General features: G+C 43.9%; 3 protein-coding genes across 7 annotated transcripts; 1 reads left to right on the top strand and 2 right to left on the bottom strand.

Annotated features, from left to right (window-relative positions):
• Positions 1–78: 78 nt before the first annotated feature.
• Positions 79–3,031, bottom strand: LOC4343641 (zinc finger CCCH domain-containing protein 50-like). Of its 3 annotated transcripts, none has more exons than NM_001422214.1 (2): positions 2,834–3,031; positions 79–2,555 (listed from the first exon to the last, which is right to left on the bottom strand). In NM_001422214.1, exon 2 carries the CDS (start codon positions 2,503–2,505, stop codon positions 532–534), a length of 1,974 nt encoding a protein of 657 aa, NP_001409143.1. In that variant the 5' UTR covers positions 2,506–2,555; positions 2,834–3,031; the 3' UTR covers positions 79–531. The 3 variants fall into 3 exon arrangements, with proteins under 3 accessions (NP_001409143.1, NP_001409142.1, XP_066168085.1); NM_001422213.1 differs by having other exon boundaries at positions 79–2,543; XM_066311988.1 differs by having other exon boundaries at positions 2,687–2,924.
• A 3,737-nt stretch (positions 3,032–6,768) lies between these two features.
• Positions 6,769–12,151, top strand: LOC4343640 (uncharacterized). 3 transcript variants are annotated; one of them, XM_015791459.3, is made up of 6 exons: positions 7,003–7,138; positions 7,907–8,094; positions 8,247–8,285; positions 8,375–9,175; positions 9,464–11,572; positions 11,672–12,151. In XM_015791459.3, the coding sequence occupies exons 2-5, from the start codon at positions 8,062–8,064 to the stop codon at positions 11,555–11,557; spliced, it is 2,967 nt and encodes a 988-aa protein (XP_015646945.1). In that variant the 5' UTR covers positions 7,003–7,138; positions 7,907–8,061; the 3' UTR covers positions 11,558–11,572; positions 11,672–12,151. The 3 variants fall into 3 exon arrangements, with proteins under 3 accessions (XP_015646947.1, XP_015646946.1, XP_015646945.1); XM_015791461.3 differs by lacking the exons at positions 7,003–7,138; positions 7,907–8,094 and adding an exon at positions 6,769–6,855; XM_015791460.3 differs by lacking the exon at positions 7,907–8,094 and having other exon boundaries at positions 6,769–7,138.
• A 384-nt stretch (positions 12,152–12,535) lies between these two features.
• Positions 12,536–17,120, bottom strand: LOC4343639 (nodulation receptor kinase). The gene is made up of 12 exons (XM_015791463.3): positions 16,657–17,120; positions 16,412–16,565; positions 16,169–16,240; positions 16,010–16,081; positions 15,767–15,835; positions 15,508–15,680; positions 14,757–14,977; positions 14,321–14,447; positions 14,182–14,250; positions 13,813–14,002; positions 13,513–13,645; positions 12,536–13,343 (listed from the first exon to the last, which is right to left on the bottom strand). The coding sequence occupies exons 1-12, from the start codon at positions 16,754–16,756 to the stop codon at positions 12,993–12,995; spliced, it is 1,731 nt and encodes a 576-aa protein (XP_015646949.1). The 5' UTR covers positions 16,757–17,120; the 3' UTR covers positions 12,536–12,992.
• Positions 17,121–21,092: the final 3,972 nt, after the last annotated feature.

Raw genomic sequence — 21,092 nt, 5'->3', positions numbered from 1 at the left:
AATTTTATGGCAGTGGCCCATTCCCATGTCTCAAACATTGATAGGAACAGTCAGAAAGCGCATCAAAACACAATCCAATAGAGGACTAACCAAGGAAGGTAATTCCATTGAACAGAGAAAAAATTAAGAATGTAACTTACATTGTTTTAACAAAATCATTCATTGATAAATGAAAAATGGACAATTATAATCTCTCTTTTGTTAGGAAGAGATCATGGACATAATAACCATGGGGAACATATGAATTTTAACCCACTAAAATAAAGACTCATCTGAGCTAATCAAAAGAATACTAGTTAGGACCCCAAGTAATGAGGTTGTTTACCAATCTCTGGAACTGATTTCAGCTACCAATCTGTGACCAAATGTTTTGTTGAACTTGACCACCATCTCTGACTTTGCCCACCAAAAATTTCAAGAATTAAAAAGAATAAATTATTATTTACTAGGACCAACAACTATTCTTTGGTAAATAACCTTGGCAAAATAAAGGCTTCATCCACTTTGGGACTTCATGGCTTCCCTTGGAAATCACTTCTGATCCAGGTGCATCTGCTCAAGCCAAGCACCGATCACCGTCTGGTCCAACAAGTCACCCTGATTGTTCAGGTCAGGCCTGTTCATCAATGCAGAAGTACCAGGCATGCCTTGTACTTCGCCCCTCTTGCCATTAAGCTCAGCATTGCTTACCAGTGACTGCACCCATGATACATCTGTCTCATCTTCTCCAAACCCTGGTTGTGCAGGGCGTCTCAAGCGGACTAGCTCCTCGCTATCGACACCCCAGTCAACCTTACCCATCGGGGACCCCACGGTGCCCCAAGCACTGGAATTCCGTGGTGAACCAACAGAAGGCCGCTGTGTGGCAGGGGCTCCTACACGAGCACTTAGGGGTGATGTAGGTTCCATGGTACGGGGGGACCGGGGAGACATGCCACCAAATGGAGAATGTGCCAAAGATGACGGATCAAGAGCCCTTGGGGAGTACATTCTGTTGGTGTTAACAGGTGATAAGAGGCCCTTCTGTTGATGAAGCTTGTTGAGGAGGGCTGATTTGTGGGCTGGTGAGTAGACTGAGTGACCTTGGTCATTAGGGAACCTCGGAGACATTGCCATGTCTGAAGCATACATGTCTTCAAGATTGGATGGAGCAATTGTTGGCCTGATACTCAGACCAGCTGAAAGGCGTGGTTGGGGGCGGCTGCTGGGTGGCAGGCAGAGTGCCCCAAGGTATTGTGATTCCCATTCGAGGAGCATGCCAAGGTCATCAACAGCAGCATCCCTTGCATTGAAAGAAGAACGCAGCCTACTGCCTTGGAGCCAATGCGCAGCAGCAGCTCCTCCATTGCTCCCAGCAGATGGTGACACAGGCGGCGGTGCAAAGTGTCTGGTAGGAGAACCTGGAAGAAGCCCGAGCGCAGCTGCAGCAGTCATATCAATGGATGAAGAAGCGCGGGGAGACAGCAGGCCGGCACCACTGTTGTGAGGCACATGGCGGAGCTCATCCTCATCATGGGCAAAGAAGCAAATGCGACGGGCGCAAGCTGCTCCCTCCTTGCAGAGCCTTGTGCGATACTGTGATGGGTGTAGCCAGCTCTCAAACACGCCATGCGAGAACTCACAGCTATCGCCGCTAGGGCAGCCACCAGGCCGGCGAAAGTTGGGGCAAGGCACAGCAGTGTATGGGTGCTTGCGGGGATCACGGCGGCGGGCGTTCTCGCCGGGGTGCACAAACGGGCACTCAGTCCAGTCGTGTGAGTAGGCACGGGAGCAGGGCCGGACCTTGAACGCAAACATGCGGAACTCATCCGAAGCATACACGCTGCTCTTGATGTCCGGCAGAGTTGGATCCACCGGATACTCCTTCTTCCCACGATCCACAGTGATGGGAGACAGCGACGACGAACGCGACGAGGGCGACCTGTTGCCCTCATCTGGTGAGGACGAGAGCGGAGGGGATGACGAACCTGAAGCCACCGAGGTCGCCACGGCGAGTGCTCGGCGGCGGCCGAGGAGCACCTCGAGATCGCCAAGGGCATCTGGCGAAGCCGGAGGAGCTAGGATGACGTCGGCGGGGAAGCGGCCGGCGGAATCGGGGGTGGCCGGATCGGCGCCAGCGGCCAAAAGCAGCTTGACAACAGCGACGGCGTTGCGCGAGCCACCGGAGGCGGCGCAGTGGAGCGCGGTGGCGCCGTCGGCTCCAGGGCGACGGTTGACGTCGACGCAACCGCCGAGGCCCACCAGCAGCGAGACCACCCCGGCGCTGCCGTACGTCGCCGCCACCATCAGCGGCGTGCGCGCCTCGTACGCCTTGCTCCGACCATACCACAGCCCGACCCCATCAGCCAACTCCGCCGCCTCCTCGCCTCCCTCCGCGAGCGCCCCCCTGAGCCCATCAACATCATCCGCCGCCGCGAGCTCCAGCAGCGCCGCCAGCCTGTCCCGCCGGCCGCCGGCGAGCGGCGGCTGCGACGGCACGACAACGAGATCAGCAAGCTCGCCCATTATCTCTCGCCGGATAGATTAACCAAAGCTCAACGCATCTGTAGCAACCGCTAGAAGAAGAAGAAGGAAAGCTATATAAGATTCAGCAACCAGCTCTCGCCACGAAATCGAGATCAAGAAACCTTCCAATATGGAAACCCGAATCCAGAAAAAGGGAAAGCAAAAGGAGCACAAAACCAACTCGACGCATCCGAGCTCCCGGTTCTCGGAAGGAGATCAGCCCATCCCCCCACACCCAATCGGGATTCCGCGGCGAGCAATCGCCGATTTCGGCCGGATCGACCGGAGAAAGGAAAGGAAAGCAATAAATGAGTAGTAGCGTTTTTACCTCCCGCCCTCCGGGGTTGATCCAAAATCGAATCCGACCCAATCCAATCAAGCCCGGATCCACCGCTCCTCCCTCCCTTCCCTCCCCTCCCCCGCGACGCTCGCCGGCGGCGGCTGCTTCTCGCCTTGGGGAACAAGTGAGAGAGAGAGAGAGAGAAAGCGAGAGTAGCACGGCGACGAGAAGAGGAGGAGGACTCGCAGTTTACTGGTGGTGGTGGCGACGAGTTAAATGGTCTAATTCCTCGGGCGCCACGTCCCTCGCATCCCCCACCGCAAACCGACCCGCCTCCCTCCGCTGTCGCTGACACGAGGGCCCGGGGCATTACGTGGGACCCACCTGTCAGTGGGCGCGGAGGCTCAGGCGGTCGGGGGATTTTTTTGCTCTCGGGGGGGTGGGGGGAGGGAATTTACTGCGCGCGGGTGGGGCCCACGAGTGGGATTCAAACAGGTGCGCGACGGTGGTGACCGACCGCTCGCGTCGCGGTGGGGTTGGGTTGGGGGGTTGGGTTTTTGCCCCCGCGACCGCGATCTCGCCACGCGGGGGCGCATCCGGCCGTCGGTGAGGTGGATGGACGGCGGGGGATCGGGACGGGGGCAGGTGGTGGACGGGAGATTCGGCGCCGAAAGCCTCGGTTGTATCTCCGCTACGCCGTACGGAAGGTCGGCGCGCGGGCGGGGGCGAGAAAGGTCGTCGGTGGCGAGCCCGTGGGCTCGGTCCACTGCGCCCGCACGCACGCCGCCGCCGCGGAATGTGACAAAACGTGCGGGTGCGCCACGCACGCAGGGGACACGCCGTGGGCGCGGTCCACGGAGGATGGCCCCCGCGGCGGCGGCGGGCGGAGGCGGACGCGCCGAGGCGCTGGTGGGGGTGGGGCACAGGATGTCAGTGAGACGTCGTGGGGTGGGGGACGTGGGGCCCGCGTGTCAGTGGGAGGAAGGGACGGGAGGAATGGAAGCCGTGGCAGCAGCCAGCAAAGACAGCGACGGAAACATTCTGTGGTTTGCGTCCTCTGTTTTGAGTTTTCATCAACTCGCTTGGTTTGCTTCCTTCTGTACTAGTACTCGATAAAACCGTCGGGAGTCAGAACATGACTGAACCACACTAGTCGTACTTCGGTGGCTTCCACGCATTGCATGACGGCACCCTCCCTCGTGTTCTACTCCCTCCTTCCAAAAAAAAAAGACAAACCATAGGTTTTTGTGCCAACGATTAAATGTCCGTCTTATACGGAATTTTTTTATAATTAGTATTTTCATTGTTGTTAGATGATAAAACATGATTAATACTTTATGCGTGACTTATCTTTTAATTTTTTTCATAATTTTTTCAAATAAGACGGACGGTCAAACGTTGGACACGGAAATCAGGGTTTGTCTTTTTTTGAACGGAAGGAGTAAACCATTTGGCAGTCCCTCTTTTGGCACCACCTGCAGCTCCATTTATGATTAGGGTGCACATCGAACCAAACAAAAAATGTATGATTAGGATGGCTCATACGATAATTATTGTATTAAATTAAATGTATTTAATATTTTATACTCCCTCCGTTTCAGGTTATAAGATGTTTTGACTTTGGTTAAAATCAAAATACTTTAAGTTTGACAAAATTTATAAAAAACAGTAATATTTTTGACACAAGATACTTTATTATAAAAGTATATAATTATTAATTAAATAAAACTAATTTGGTATCGTAAATATTACTATATTTGTCTATAAACTTAGTTAAACTTAAAGCAGTCAAACATCTTGTAACCTAAAATGGAGGGAGTAGTAAATAGTAAGATAAATCACAACGATGTCTAAATATCAATGATGGGCACAGATACAGTAAGCATGTTAGGGAGCGTTTGGTTCGCTCGCCCAGCTAGTCTAGCTTGGCAACGCTAAACCATCTCTTTTTTGCCCGCTTGCTAGCCTTGTCATGCATTCTCTGTTTGGATTGTTTGCTTTCTGTGACAGAGATTAATGGCTAGTTGTTGCAGGTGAGTTTGCCTCTTGTTGCTGAGTTTTTCCCAATTGAATTTTGCTTTCTGTGACAGAGATTAATCGCTAATTTCGGGGATTTGTTTTGCCCCTCGTTCCAATATTTTCCACACGAATGGAGTTTGTCGTCAAAAGAGAGCCGATCAGCAAGCTAGATTTTTCTCATTCCGTCAAGCTAGCTCGCCGCCAAAAGCCAGATTATTATACCGGTTCCAAATACGTAGCTTTGCTAGAAGAGACTAGGATGGGGTTTGCCCAGGATCAAATCGTGCCCTTAATTATTTTACACCGATGAGCCTAGATACCTCATAACTGACAGGTATTGGGTCCATTTGGGGTGTGTTTGAATATGTTTGTTGGGATTTTGCACAGCACGTAAAATATGGGGAGGCATTTAGCGTATGATTAATTAAGTATTAATATTATAGACTTGAAAAAGCAGGTTCATTTTGATTCTTTTGAATAAACAATTATATAAACAACATTTAACAGATTGGGAAGCATACTCATGATTACGGGTGGAGTAGACCAATCCAAACTCACTTTAGAAATTAGTCTTGGGCTATGGAATGAGTTCCAATTTTCAACATGAGAATTAGTTTCTATTATTGCATTACTATAAGATAATATTGTATGATAAATAAATACTATATGATAAATGTGAGGTTGATGCTTAAACTTTCTCAAGGCAGTTGTACAGATGATCATGCAGATAAACACTTAAAATTAACTTTTGAATGAACTTTGTCCCTCTACTTTGGACTTGCCATTCCAAGATACTCCCTCTGTCCCATTGAAGTGTTATCGTGGGTTTCGGTATCCAACATTTAACCATCCGTCATATTTAAAAAAATTATGAAAAAAATTAAAAAAAAATCGCACATGAGGTATTATCCATATTTTATCATCCAATAATAATAAAAAATATTAATCATAAAAAAATTCAAATAAGACGAACGGTCACAAGTTAGACACAGAAAATTAGAACTGCACTTAAAATAGGACGGGGTGAGTGACATTGTAACTTTAAGCATCAAAACCTCCTCTTCAGTTTGCTGGTTAGATTTAACCTAACTATTTTACTATGAAATATGTTATGCCTTGGGCCCTTGGCTATCACAACAATTTAAATTGCACACCCAATCTTTCAATTGTTGTAATCGTGGAGATAATGATACAATCATTTGCTAATCTACTATCACTGTTCATGGTAGACCATAGGCATTCAACTAACCACTTGCTAATAATTATTCTTCACAAAAAAAATTATCATGTGCACCTCCATTATTTTAGTGTTTTGAAGAGAAAAGCGTTCGATGTTTATATTTATTTCACAAATTACAACTTAATGATAGATAAAATTCCACAGATATGTTCATTCACTTCTAAATTATACGTGTCACCGGTTCTTAATGCAAGGTAGTAATATAGTGCTACAGTGCACGTCTTTTGATTGTAAATTATCCTATCATATATTTATTGTCACATCATATTGTTTCGTAGAGTTATAGTCGTAACTATACTACTATCTTCAATCTAGCAGCCAACTTAATTATTTCATCCAAACCGATCTACGTCACAAAGTAGTCACCATATGAGCTTACTTAATTCTATATACGAAATCATAATCTGGACAAAGTATCTCACGAGCCACACATCGATTCGGCATAGTTTCCCATATTTTCATGTTCCATTAAACTCCCACATCCTCCTTAACTAATAAATTTTTTTTTACTATATGTGCCATACTGCCATTCTGAGCAATTATCCTCATGGGGGAGATGTTTAGGGTTGTACTAGCTTTTGCGGTTTTTAGTCCACAAGCAAACTCTAGACCAGCACTATAGAAGCAGCAGCTTAAAATTAACCCCCGTCGCTCGCCACTGAATGATGGGGTCCTAGCCCTTTCTCCCTCTCGCTTATTCCCCCCCCCCCCCCCCTCTCGCCTCGCCTCCAACGGGGACGCCGCCCTCGCCAACTGGGCGACGCCGCCGCCGTCATCAACTCGTCCCGGTCACCACCACCGCGTATCCGCGGTATACTACCCCGCCGTCTCTCTCTCTCTGCTGTCGCGCCGCCGCCGCCTGCCTGCTCGACGCGCGGCCGTGTCGTGGTCTGGTTCGAAGCCGCGCCGCTTTTTTTTTTTTTTTGGGTTTCCTTTTTCCGCTCGTCGTTATCGAGCTCCAGGGTCCAGGTCGGCGCATCGTCTTCCCATCCCAGGTGTCCCTCGTACGGTCGGGGTAGCGGTCGTCGTCGTCGGCGGCGGCGGCGCCAGATCCCGGTCGGTCCCCGGCCGTGCTAACCCCGCTGCACTGCGAGGTGAGCCTCCCCCTCCGATCTGGATCAGAGAGCCTTCGTTGCGGATGTAAATTATTTTCCATTGCATTGCGTGGGGGATGCGATGTCGATGCGGTCGTGGTTCGCGAGCGGCGGCGTGGATGTGCGCAGTGGGTGGTGATGAACTGTTTTGGGAATAGTTTGAGATGCGTTCGAGGTTGTAATTGCCCCGCGTAGTCGAAGATCGGGGCTCTGTGGCAAGGGAGGTTTGAACGTTTTGTTGTAACGGGTTGGGGGTTCAGTGCTTGAACACTCCTGGTGCTTTCCGCGCCGTAATTCGTTATGCTGATAGGAATGTAATGATTAAGGTAGTTAGTGTTTTGGATCTAGTAGCGTATTTGAATATCTTTTGATCAAATGTACCATCCAATGTTCCCGCGCGAACACCTGAGGATCCTCAATAAAAGTTTTCCTTTTTTGAATTGTCTAGATATGGGCGGCGTGCATTTGTTCATGAGTTCTAGACTACTAGCTCCGAGATAATTGAGAACTAGCAATTGTAGGTCATGGAATTCTCCATTGTTTTTTCAATAATTAATACCAGTAGCCTAATATTGAACTTGCATGTTCTTATGAGCTGTAAAGAACCACGCTGCATTTAAATCGGCCCTAACTATGTTGCTTCTTGAATCTTAAAATTGCAGTTCTCTTATATTGCCGTCCCGTCATATATATATAAAACTTTTAATTATCTATTATGCCAAAATCTAATAAATGTACTTGCCTTTTATCTTGCATTTCAATTGTCAGATCAAGTTTGTAAAGACAAAAACCATGTCTTTCAAGGACGGAATTTGGCATAATTCAATACAACAAACTCATTATACTTTAAGTGCTCTACAAATCAGTACATTTGGACATGTTAGAGCTTTAGTTGTCCATCGGACTGGAATTTGGTTTTGTTAATGACAAAATTTGCTTTCTCACTGATGCTTGAGGTATGAGTTTTCCCTTTAATCTTCATACCAAGTTGTTTGCAGACTTGTCCTGGGTTTACATTGCTGTTCAGGTTATATGCATGGGTTTCGACTGACCACTCAACAGTTGGCTAATACACTCCTTATACTTCACTGTTTTTTTTTTTTTACAGATGGATGATCTTGAAGTAAAAAATGATGAAGAGTACCAGGTAGACATGCTCATTTGTATAATCATACTGTATTGCTCAGCTATATGTTCAACCATTCTGGATCACAATCTGGTGTATTCTTTTTTTAGATGGATCCTATTGAAATCAAGGATGGTGAAGAGCATTCAATAGAGATGCTTGTTGAGCAGCCACGGTTTCTAGAGCCCATATGTCCTGAAGAGGTTAATGAAGATACACGAGTGTACCCACGTGTGGGGGATGAGTACCAGGTGGAAATTCCAAATCTAGCAACAGAAGAGGAACGCATGAAACTAAGGTCATGTCCAGTTGATGACAGTGGAATTTTCGGTTTTGATTATCCTGTTGGTGTGGGACTAGCTATTCCAGTCACATGGACCCAAAAAACAAGCGATCATGTAAAAAAAGAGCAGACAGGATTCTCAGGACGCAGTTCATGTTCTTCACAAGATGAATGTAATAGCCACGTCACAGAAGATATTCCTAGAAATGTTCCAGGCTGTAAAGTTGAATGTGATGAGCATGATGAGAAACTTCTAAAATCTGCTGAACAAGATATTAACTGCTTACAAAATGGGAAAGCCAGTGATTATATTCCTCTGCCAGGAATGACACATTATTCCTGGACTGATGAAGAAGCACAAACTTTTCTTCTTGGTCTATATATTTTTGGCAAAAATCTTGTTCAGGTGACAAAATTTTTGCAATGTAAGACAATGGGAGAAGTTCTATCCTATTACTACGGAGAGTTCTTCAGGTCTGATTCATATAATCGATGGGCTGCATGTAGAAAAGTAAGAAGCCGGAGATGTATACTTGGGTTGCGCATATTTTCTGGTACAAGACAGCAGGAACTGCTGTCACGTATGCTTGCTGGTATAGCAAGGGAAGTTCAACATCCTTTGTTGGAGGTGTGCTCAACTACTACCTTCTCTTTTCCATTCCCTGTTAGATATGTTTGAGTTAGTGAACATTAATGCGTTGTGAGGTGATGTTTGCAATCACTTCTGTATTTATGTTTCATTGTTTCTAGACTTCCCATTATGCTAAAAACACTTTGGGATTACCTTCCATTAGCATTAATGCACTAGTATTTCATGATAAAACCATTAAAATCATGTCATTCTACTTTTCAAAGAATCCAAGCATTGAGTTATATTTGTTGTTAATTTTCTCAAGAGGTATATGGTGTCCTGCAGGTCTTTAAAACATTCAACGAGGGAACATCTACCTTTGAGGAGTTTATTTTGTCCTTAAGGTCCACAGTTGGCGCACGAGTTCTTGTAGAGGCAGTTGGAATTGGCAAGGGAAAATATGACTTGACTGGATTTGCATTAGATCCTAGTAGAAACCATGGTATCTCAACACGTGCAGAAATCCCTATCGGCAAGGCTTGCTCATCGCTTTCATCTGGAGACATCATAAAGTTTTTGACTGGTGATTTCAGACTAAGCAAGGCAAAATCTAATGATCTATTCTGGGAGGCTGTCTGGCCTCGCCTGCTTGCAAGAGGGTGGCACTCGGAGCAGCCTAAGGATTCTTCTCTAGTTGGCAAGCATGCTTTAGTGTTCCTCATTCCAGGCGTAAAGAAATTTTCTAGAAAGAAGCTTGTCAGAGGAAATCATTATTTTGATTCTGTTAGTGATGTGTTAAGCAAAGTTGCATCAGAACCAAGACTGCTTGAATTTGGAGTTGAGGGTAGTAATGGTGAAGGTGGGTTCAAGATTGAAAATGGATGGATCCATGATGCTGAACTTGAGAAAAGCACAGTTACTGACAAGAAATCTTCTTGTTATACCCGGCCCAGTGAACCTGGGTGTTCACCAGAGCTAATGAAATTTACTGTGGTGGATACTAGTGTTGTTCAAGGAGAAGAACCATGCAAGGTGAGGTCCCTAAGAAATCTACCTACAGATGCCAGTCATGGTTACATGTCTTCACCACATTCAGAAGATTCTGGGAGTGACAGTTCAGAAGAACACTCTGACTCAGAGGACAGCTCTCAGTCTTATGAACATATAAATACAAATCAAAACAAGACAGGTGCTAAGTATGTCAATGAGAAGAAATGTAAACCACCAACAGGTGATAGGATGGATATTGATGTACTTCAGAAGAATTCTACTTTCGCAGGCACAATGACATCAACCAATGGTCACATGTCATTTGATCAAGGTTTCAGCTTAATGAATAATGCCTGTTCCTCAACTGCAACTATTCTTCCTGTCGGTACTCAAAGGGTCCATGCTACTAATTCTTCCACTGAAATAAACTTTCAGTTTGATCAAAGGGTAACTCCTGAGCCCCAGATTTTCTTAGCAGCATCTGTTGCAAAGAGAAGGAGGTTAGTATCTTGTAAGAATGAGAGAACTGGACGCAGAAATACTGCTGCCAATAAAAGACAGCATGGGAAGCAAGTTGACACCGCACAACATGATGTGTCTAAATCAAATGAAGCAAGCGCAGGGGCTAAGCCTTTCATATGGGGTTCAATTCCGAACTCATCAACTACCATAAACTTTGACATGAGTAACATTCATTTATGTCACAAGCAGTACAATGTGCCCCCTACCGATGAAAAAATGGTACTCAAGGAAAAGTCCCAAGATAAGCATGTTATTGATCTGAATATTCCACAAGTGCCTTCTGATTATGAGTCAGCTGTGAGCTACATCGTGCCTTCTTCTGACAAGAATACACATACAATGGATAGATCTATACATTCTTCTGAAACCAACAGGATGGATGACTGTCTTCCAGACATCAATGCCTCCTGTAATGGGCTATTGAGTGAGCAGAGGAGGCAGAGTACCAGAAGCCGCCCACCAACAACCCGAGCTCTGGAAGCTCTTGCTTGTGGCTTTATTGGGACAAAGCAGAAGGGCGCGGAAGGAAACTTCCCATCTTCAAGCAGGAGCAGCAGACCTGTCCGGCGACCACGGAGATTAACTGATGGTGCAGTGTCATTTCCTTCTGATGGTGAGGGAAGTAGTTCTCATTTTACCGATTCAGCCATTATTGTCAATGAATGGCACATGACTAACCGTCAGTATCAAGTCCTTGACAACACCCCCACAGATAAGTCCACTGATAACAGGACTCGTGAATTGTTTGGGGCAGACAAATCTGCTGATAAAGGGACTCGTGAATTTTTTGGGGCAGACAAATCTGCTGATAAAGGGACTCGTGAATTTTTTGGGGCAGACAAATCTGCTGATAAAGGGACTCGTGAATTTTTTGGGGCAGACAAATCTGCTGATAAAGGTAGTCATGAATTATTTGGCATACCTTAGATCACATGAAAATGGGTAAGGCATTTCATGCCCAGCTATTTCCTTGGATTTTTATTAACCTTTTGCATGTTAGATTAGCTGTTGTTTAACTAATTGATCTGATATTGTGTTCAGAATCAATACTTCGTCGAACTTTGAGTTGGGCTAAGGAACTAATGGAGGAAGCCTATACAACTCATTGCCAATTTCAGCTATAGCTTGGTGCATATGCCTCCTACTGTTCAAGCTTATATCAAGAACAGATGGACCCAATGCTCTTTCCAGATTTTATGGATATTTACCCTCAGGTCATCCTTCTGTGTCTTGTTAAGTGTTTTTGGATTAACATTAATTGAAAAGAAACCAATGAGCGCAAGACTCATGCTCTCCTTCGGAAGTCACCTGCTGAAGCATTTACCTTCCTCTGGAGGTTTTTGATGGACCTTTACCTGCAGTTATACTCTTTGCCTTTTTTTACATGTACTATGTGGAGTGGCTGGAAATTGGAAAGTGTGTAACAATGAACTCATATAAGAACCATATTATAGCTTGGAACTCTAATCTTTTCAAGCAAACCATAAATTCAAAATGGAGAACCAAAAATACTATGAACCATATTATAGCTTGGAACTCTAATCTTGTCAAGCAAACCATAAATTCAAAATGGAGAACCAAAAATACATACATTCGATCCTTGTTTGCTCTTTTTTTTTTCGTGGCGACTCGTCCAAAGGTTCAAAATCGTGTCATTCTCCCTGTTTGGTTTTGAAGGTATTGAATTATTCTTCCTTAGGAGTACACATGGCTGGGGTTGTGGGCATGGTGTCACATTTGTTTTTGCTTTCTCAATTTTCTTTTTGATTCTGTTGCGTACGATTTACCTGTGTAAGATATCTAGAATATTTCAGAGATGAAATCACAAGATTTTGATAGTAACGCCATATTGTTCCATTCCATTTGAATTGACACTTCCTGTATCATAGCGCTTGGGAAGAAACATCGGGAACAGTACAGCTTGATTTAAGTGAACCAGATCGATAATCCTTGTTTGAACAAAGACGCACTCATCCAATTGTTGATAACTGCGACTCAAATTGTCTGAAAGATTGCAAAAGGCAATATAGTAGCATTAAATGAATTACATCCTTTGTACTATACTTTCTGAAGGAGGAGGAATCGAAACAATGAAGTGATCTAAGACCGAAACCAAAGAGTAGTATATGAGGGCACTTTCAGAAGCATTGAATCAGTACAAACTGCAAAGGCAAAACTGCTCTGTTTGTGAAGCTTTTCCCATATCATCACTGCATGATCTCTGAATTCTGATATCTGTACAGATGGGTATAGTTTACGGAGCATCTCCATATCCTTATCTTGCCAATCGTTGCTTGATGCCTTCAACACAAGCATGACATCCCCCTGAGGTCATAAAAACAATAGCCATTGCACAGCCAAACTACCCCGGAAGCGAAGGCATCGTTTGCAAATGCCCTTTCGTAGCGTCAAATGATGCGAATCGAGCTGAACCCGAAGCAAACATCTTCCTATCAATGGACAGGTAGCGGTTGGAGCCAAGTGTCCCCGTGCTTTCGATGGACCTCATGTACTCTGAAGCGTTGTTCTCGATTATCAGAGCGTCCTCTAGCTCTCTGACAACATCTTCCATGCTTGGCCGGAAGGTCGAGAAAGGTTCAGTGCATGCTGATGCGACCTCAAGAACCCTCCACATGGCCTCTGAACAATATTGCCCTTTTATGCCAGGGTCAACGATTTCTTCAATTCTGTATTCTCTAATGTATGGTTTAGCCTACATTTGCAAACCAGGGTAAGACATGTTAGAATTGTAGTGGCTAGAAATCATTTTGTGCAGGTGTCCGAACAAATGAGATTTCACTTTTTTTTTCTTTGAGGAGAGAGATTTGTTTTGATAGATAAGTGATTGGTGGTTGGTCACTTGGTCCGCAATGAGAACTTACCCATTCAACTAAGCTCCATTCATCCCTAGGCCTCTGAACATCAAGAGGTTCTCTTCCGGTTACAATTTCTAAGAGAACCACTCCAAAACTGAACACATCACTTTTGGTTGATAATGACTGAGTCGAATAGTATCTGAAAGAAAGACGCATAATTGATAAGCCGGATGTTGAATCACATAATATATGCAGGGAACAAGACAGGTAGGCATTTCAACTAACAAATGCATTGATAATTGATTGTTATATAGAAGAAAAGAAAGAAAAGTTTTGTTCCTTTGTGAAAGCAATGAAAAAACTTACTCAGGGTCTAAATATCCAGCAGTTCCCCTGACTTCCATTGATGCATTACTGTCACCTTCTTGAGGTGCATACTTAGAAAAACCAAAGTCCGCAACCTTGCCACACATGCTGTGGTCCAGAAGTATGTTACTGGACTTAACGTCTCTGTGTATGATACAGCGGCCAGCAAAACCGTGCAGATGTGCTAGTCCTGAACAAGCAAAACAAGCATTCGATCATGTAAAAGAAATGATAGAAAGCGTTTGCAATGTTGAGACATTTGCAGAGTAACTTATGTCCCTGAATTGCACAGAAAGGATTTTCTTCAATCACAATAAAAACAATGGGATGAGGCCTTTCCAGACAAAAAAGACAGTGCTAAATGCTAACCTCTAGCAGCACCAATGCAAACAGATAGTCTGGTAGGCCAATCAAGAACTTTCCTTTTTGACGCCTCACCTAAGAAATATATTATTTATCAAAGAAGGGTCTTAAACTGAAAGTGATTAAATCTAATGAAACCTCATACCGTAGAGGCGATCCTGTAGAGAACCATTGGACATGAATGGATAGACCAAAATTTCTTGATCCTTTTCACAGCAATATCCAATTAGTGGGACCAAATTATCATGCCGCACAGCAGAAAGCAGCCTCAACTGTGTCAATTGATTGATTGATGATCAGAACTTTGCATAAAACAATGATTTCAGTAGATAAATACTGAAAAACTAAACAACTAATTATTAATGTATTCTTTCAAACAGAACTGATTGTTGATGCAAAGTTATCAACAATATGACAACTGATGATGCTACCATTTCCTTGTTCTTGAATTTACGGCCAAAGAATCCATATTTAGCTTCTTTACCAGAATGCAACACAATGAACAACTTTTTTGGAATTTGATTCACCCCAAGCCCACAACAAGATTCCTTTATACTAGCAGGGGCAGGTTTCATCTGTACCTCATTGTTGAATTCACGTGTTCCCTGCGTCGACGAGGTTGAACGAACCTTTACTGCAACTTCTTCACCATGTGCTAATGTTCCTCGATAAACTGATCCAAACCCACCCTCCCCTATTAAGGTTTTGAAGTTGCACGTTGCATTCTGGATTGATTTAAGGGATAACTGTTGTACTGCAGAGTTTGTAGCTTTGTGGGTGCTACATTCTTCAAAAACAGGATCTGCATACAACATTATAGAAAGAATTTATTGGTGTTTTGAGTATTTAGACAATAAGTGATTATGAGGTGTATTTTATTTTATAGGACACGATGAACTGATGAATGCAGCTCCTACTTCTGTTGATGAGCCTCCATCAAAGAGCAAAAATTGGATAAACCTGTTTACTACACGGCTCTCAAATTTCAAGGCCTACTACCATGCATGTTCATCTAACAAAGTGTGAGACATATATAAGAGCGGCTTCATCTACCAAATGAAGGCTTCTTATCGCATGCACACGAAATGCACATACGGACACATAAATGCAAATGAAACAGCAAAAAGAGACTTGCAAGAGTGTAAAACACCTACTACCTCTGTCCCAAAATATATGAACTTAGTATCGGATTTGATATAACCTAGTACCACGAATCTGGATATGTATTAATAGGTTGTGTCTAATCCAGTACTAGTTTGCTATATTTTGGGACAGAGTGAGTACTATCTAAATTAAGCATAAGGGAACAAACTTGTGTAGAAGGGTGCGTACTTCTTGTAGAAGAGCAGTCTTTTTTCTGAGGATTCTTTTCACGTTTGTTGAAACAAACGAAGAAAAATCCAAGTGCAAAAGTGCATGCCAAAGATCCTCCGGCAACACCACCAATAACAGCTATTCTCTGATTGGAAGCTCCAGGTGGACTATGATAAGCGCAGCCTCCATAGCTTTTATATTCCATAAGCAAGTTTAGTACAATTATGTTACTGCCACTCAAGATCATATACGTTGAACATCAGAACAGATATCTCACCTAAATTCCACGCTGATAGATAGGCCATGAGGTAGCTGATTGTTCAAGAAGGGGTTGCACTTTACTGACCTGGACAAATGATCATGTTTAATAAGACATGTCCATATGTGAGATGTATATCAACTGAAACCAGCATGATCTAAATTATGTAAAACTCTTGATATCCCAGAATGACACAAGGAATTTGTGCATAGTCATTTTTTTTATTGTAAGAGCAAATGGTAAAGAACAGCATCTACTTACAGCTTCAGCAAGTGTGTGAGATCAAAGAAAGATTCTGGAATAGAACCAGTGAAGTTGTTGTCCTGCAGATCACTGCACCCACAATTAATAATAAGAATATAAAACAAGCATCTGAGATAGCACGAATACACTTGGAATAAAAAGATTAGTGAAACATACATCTCATCTAGTTCTGTTAAGTTACCAATCGCGGCGGGAATCGGCCCCTGCAGTTTCTTTGAAGAAAAGTTCCTGCAAAGACATCAGTATGTACCACATTAGTTGCAATTCAACTCAAATTCATACTTGCATATATAACAAATTCAAAGGAACGACCAAATAAATTCTCATCAAAGCCGAATGAATAGCACCAATGGATGGCCGTGATCGTGAGAGTGAGAACGAGGGATTCAGGGAACTCACAGCTTGACAACGAAGAGGTTGCCGTCCTTCCATCGGCAAGAGAACCCTTCCCATGGAGACGGCGAGCACGGGTCACCGTCGCGCCACGACCTGAGCATCTCGTGCCCTTGGTTTCTCTCCCACAACTCCTCCCTCAGCTGCCTCCCCACATCCACTGCAACAAGGTGGTCAGCGAAGCAGCAGCAACAACAACAACAAATCTCTAGCACGGACACGATCGTGAACAATCCACAACCCTCCCATACCTTGGCTGGGACGGCCACGGGGCGCCGTGGCGGCGGAGAGGACGAGCAGCGCGGAGGAGAGGGGGAGTACGAGGAGGAGGGGGCCGAAGCGGGCGGCCATGTCTTGGAGGAGCGGGCCGGCCGCTAGCCGCCGCCGCGTGCTGGCGCTGCCGCTGCCGCTGCCGGCGGAAGGCGAGGCGGGTGGTGGTGGTGGAAGGGGTCAGCGCGGCGACAGCGGGGTGGGTGGCGCTAGCTCCGACTCCGATTTGTACTTTCTCGCGGTGTCTGCTGGTGCTCGGCAGGCGAGGCGAGGCGGCTGACGCTGCCGCGGACAGCGACGGCGCGCGCGCCCCGCTTCTTTTCGTTCCGTGTCGTCATCATCCTCGCGAGTCGCGAGCGGATATTCCTCGGCGCGGCGACTCCCCCCGGAGCTGGGCGCTACGGTACACACGCGGTTGACCAAAGCAAGGAGGAAGGGAGGAATCAGGAAGGCCAATGTCTCGCTCGGATTCGAGAGGAAGACACCACGAGGAGACTTCCTGATCGTCTTACTGAATCGGCCCATGGGCTAGAATGAATGGGCTATGTTATGGGTTGGGCTTTGACTTTCTTTTTTTTTTGAACTGGGCTTGAAAGCTGGATTTACTCTGAATTTAAAGCTTCGGCCTTTCATTTCATTCGAACCCGTCACTGTCCACATCCAAGTATCCAACTGAGCATACGGGTCCCTGGATCTATGGCCTATTCTTTAAACTGTGAAATTTGTTCTTTGAAATGTTTTGAAGATATATCAAACTATAAGGGTGATTATATGCTGAATGTTAAATATGTGATCCGAATTTTGGGCCCACAATATATTCGGATTAGTTATCTAATATGACTCTGTATTATAGGATTAGTTTCCTATTAGGACTCCTAGATTTCTCCTATATATATCCCTTGTAAGCCGCACAGGGAGGGTGCGACATCCCAATGTATCCCCTGCGTTTGTATCCAATTCCTCTACAGTGATTATTGCCGGTCGGCGTCCGTGGTTTTTTTCCCGCAAGGGTTTTCCACGTAAAAATCCGTGTCTCCGTTGTGCATCTATTTTCATAACAAGTGGTATCAGAGCATCGATCTACTACCATCTTGGCTGCCGAGTTAGTCTGCTTGGAGACCCCATCTGCAAGTTTTAGCCGCCGGTACGCTCGTCGCAAGATCTGATCGGCAGTAGCAGGCGCGTGTCGTCGCGTCGTTCCATCTATCGCTGCCGTCAGATTGATTTGTTTGCTGAGATAAGATTAGCTGGTACGAAGCGGAGTCAGCCGTCGACTCCGATCGGGATTTGGTGCCGCCGCGCAGCGTGTTGGAGAAAAAGCAGCAATCCATCTACTCCAGCACGTTGATCAAGGAAAGAAAAATCAGCAGATACACTCAGCCTTGTTACTGTTCACGTGTATTGAATTTCACGTTGGTTTTTTGCTGCATGCACATGCCCCTTCGTACCAGGGATTCAATTCAATTGCGGTGCTTCGGTTCTGTTTGGGTGAATCCAATTCAGGTTCAATTTTGTGCTACGTTCACAAGCCATGTTTACCAGGAGGTTGTATACGTAGATCAACTTCGTTATATGCACCCATAGTGTTTCGCGTTTCTGCTAGGGTTTAACAAATTGTACCAGCAGATTCAGGATTTTATTCCCAAGGCGACTTTGAAGTTTGATCTACTGCTTTTGGATTGAGATGCAATATTCTCATTATGCCAAGTGAATTTTTGCAGCGGGGTATTTACCTAGGAGGAGAAGTATGCTGAAAAAAAAAGAGAAGCACATTCAAGTGGTCAAGAGGGAGCCTCGCTCCTGTCTAGATCACAAGGTGATCAAATTGTCCGGCGAATTTTGCTACCATCATGCCCAACAAACCGGAAGGTTAATAAGGAGATCTAAGTACTTCGTTTTGAGCATAATAATTTTTCGCGTTTCTGCTAGGATTCTAGAAATTAATGTCAGCAGATTCAGGATTTTATTCCCATGGTGAGTTTGAAATTTGTGCATCAGTTTCACGTCTCTACTGGGTTCCACAATATCATACCAGTAGATTCAGGATTTGTTCCTAATGGCGAGTTTGAAGCATGGTCTACCTCTTCTGGATTAAGGGTGTTATGGATTATAGTCGAAGTGAATATTTTGGAGCACATTGATTTCTCATCACAAGGTTGTTTGGAGATTGAAGTTTTTTTATGCTACAAGGGAAATTCATCTCAAGGTGGAGATTGTTAAATATGTGATCCAAATTTTGGGCCCACAATATATTCGGATTAGTTATCTAATATGACTTTGTATTATAGGATTAGTTTCCTATTAGGACTCCTAGATTTCTCCTATATATATTCCTTGTAAGCCGCACAGGGAGGGTGCGACAGCCCAATGTATCCCCTGCGTTTGTATCCAATTCATCTATAGTGATCATTGCCGGTCGGCGCCCGTGGTTTTTTCCCGCAAGGGTTTTTCACGTAAAAATTCGTGTCTCCGTTGTGCATCTATTTTCATAGCACTGAATTTAAGATAAAATTGCGTAAACCGTCCTAATTATCACTCTTGTTTTAAAACTCTTCGAAAAACCAATTCCATGAGTTCCATTGCTCTACTACTATAAAAGGGCAATTCTCTTCTCTCATCATATCTCACTTAAAAAAAAACTCTCCGTAACAAAAAAGATGCACCCAAATAAAACTTATTGTTCCACGTCAAGTCAATACAACTTGGGCTCTCTTTGGTGCATAGAGCCTCCCTTAGCGCTGCCAAAAAAAACCTTGTTTCATCCACTAGTCCCCTTCTTCCTCCTCTCCAACATGGCGCGCGGGTACGAGAGGGGAAGGGAAATCCACCCTTTAATGGATCTAGTAGTTTGTTTAGGTTTTTCCCTAAATAAGTTTTTCTTTCTTTCCTCGTCGTTAATGGTGGTTGTTTATGGAGGATCTTTTACTGTTGATCCCCTGATCATCTTGCCTCTGTGATTTCTTTTATGGGTGCATAATTGGCTATGGGTTCTGTGTCCATGGCACGTTACATAGGGGGAGATGATGATAACATTATTTGGAATTACCTCTTTCCTTATCTCTCTGCTTCACCGGTGGTCCATCTAGTACTGGTGGAGGGCTATGGTTGCGTAGATGAATTGCGGCGAAGGAGCAAATCTGATCTATGATTGGGGCATAGACTTGTCGATGTTTTTTCAATGGTTCTATGATCCATTTTTTGGGATGGATGACTATTGTGGTCTTTAAAAGCTACTGTGTAATTGGTGTCCGTCCAGATTTTACTTAGTTCTCTATTTCCCCTTTCCTTCACCCATGGCAAAATCGACAAGAATGGAAACAACATAGAGCGGACATGATTGCAATGGATGTAGTGGAGAAGAGGCTTTGTTAAATTTAGTTGTAATTTTTTTCCAACACTAGTTCGTATTTTCCTTAATATAAATAAGATATAAGATAGACTTGTTAAAAAAATATGGATATAATAACATTAAATAAACCATCTAAAATTGTTTGCCACGGACAACGAAACATCCATAGTGACTTCGTCAATCTAACAATATGTCTTGCTTATAGAGATAGGGTGTGCATGTGTGTTCATATGGGTGGGTGTGCGGGTGTTATAAGCGTGAATAATTTTTTTTAAAAAAAAAGAAGTTTCGGCATGGACATGTGAATCGTACTAGGGCATGTTTAGTTCACGAAAAAAAAAATTTAGGTGCTACATCGGATGTTTGACCGGATGTCAGAAGGGGTTTTCGGACATGAATGAAAAAACTAATTTCATAACTCGCCTGGAAATCGTAAGACGAATCTTTTGAGCCTAATTAAACCGTCATTAGCATATATGGGTTATTGTAACACTTATGGCTAATCATGGACTAATTAGACTTAAAAGATTCGTCTCGCGATTTTCCCTCCTAACTGTGTAATTAGTTTTTTTAATCTATATTTAAGGATGTGACTATACAGCTAGTGGTAGCTGATTTGTCTAAACCAGCTACCACTCCATCTATGAGAGACACTATCCACATATACTTCAAATATAATTTTCTCTTAAACTACTCATCCGATCAACGATCCAATTACACCGTTGTATTCGTAACAATTAAATCTTTATAACAAGATCCGACATGATTATATTTTGATGAAAAAATATAAATTACTTTTATAATATATCTAAATTACTTTTAGATTTCACTAAATTACTTTTAGACATATGAAAGTAAATTCAATAAAGCCTAAAAGTAATTTACATATATTATAGAAATAACTTATAACAAAAGGAAAGTAACTTTAATGAATGCCCTTTTTCATTGGACGTAACTACACAGCTAAAAATAAAAGAAAAAAAACAATCGATGATTAAGCAGATTTATATATAGTTACTTTTGAACCATGCAAAAGTTACTTTCAGTTAACATTAAAGTTACTTTTAA

This window comes from Oryza sativa, chromosome 7 (assembly GCF_034140825.1).
Source record: "Oryza sativa Japonica Group chromosome 7, ASM3414082v1".
NCBI lineage: Eukaryota > Viridiplantae > Streptophyta > Magnoliopsida > Poales > Poaceae > Oryza > Oryza sativa.
The sequence above is the reverse complement of the archived record's forward strand: the minus strand, read 5'-3'. Positions and strand labels throughout refer to the sequence as shown.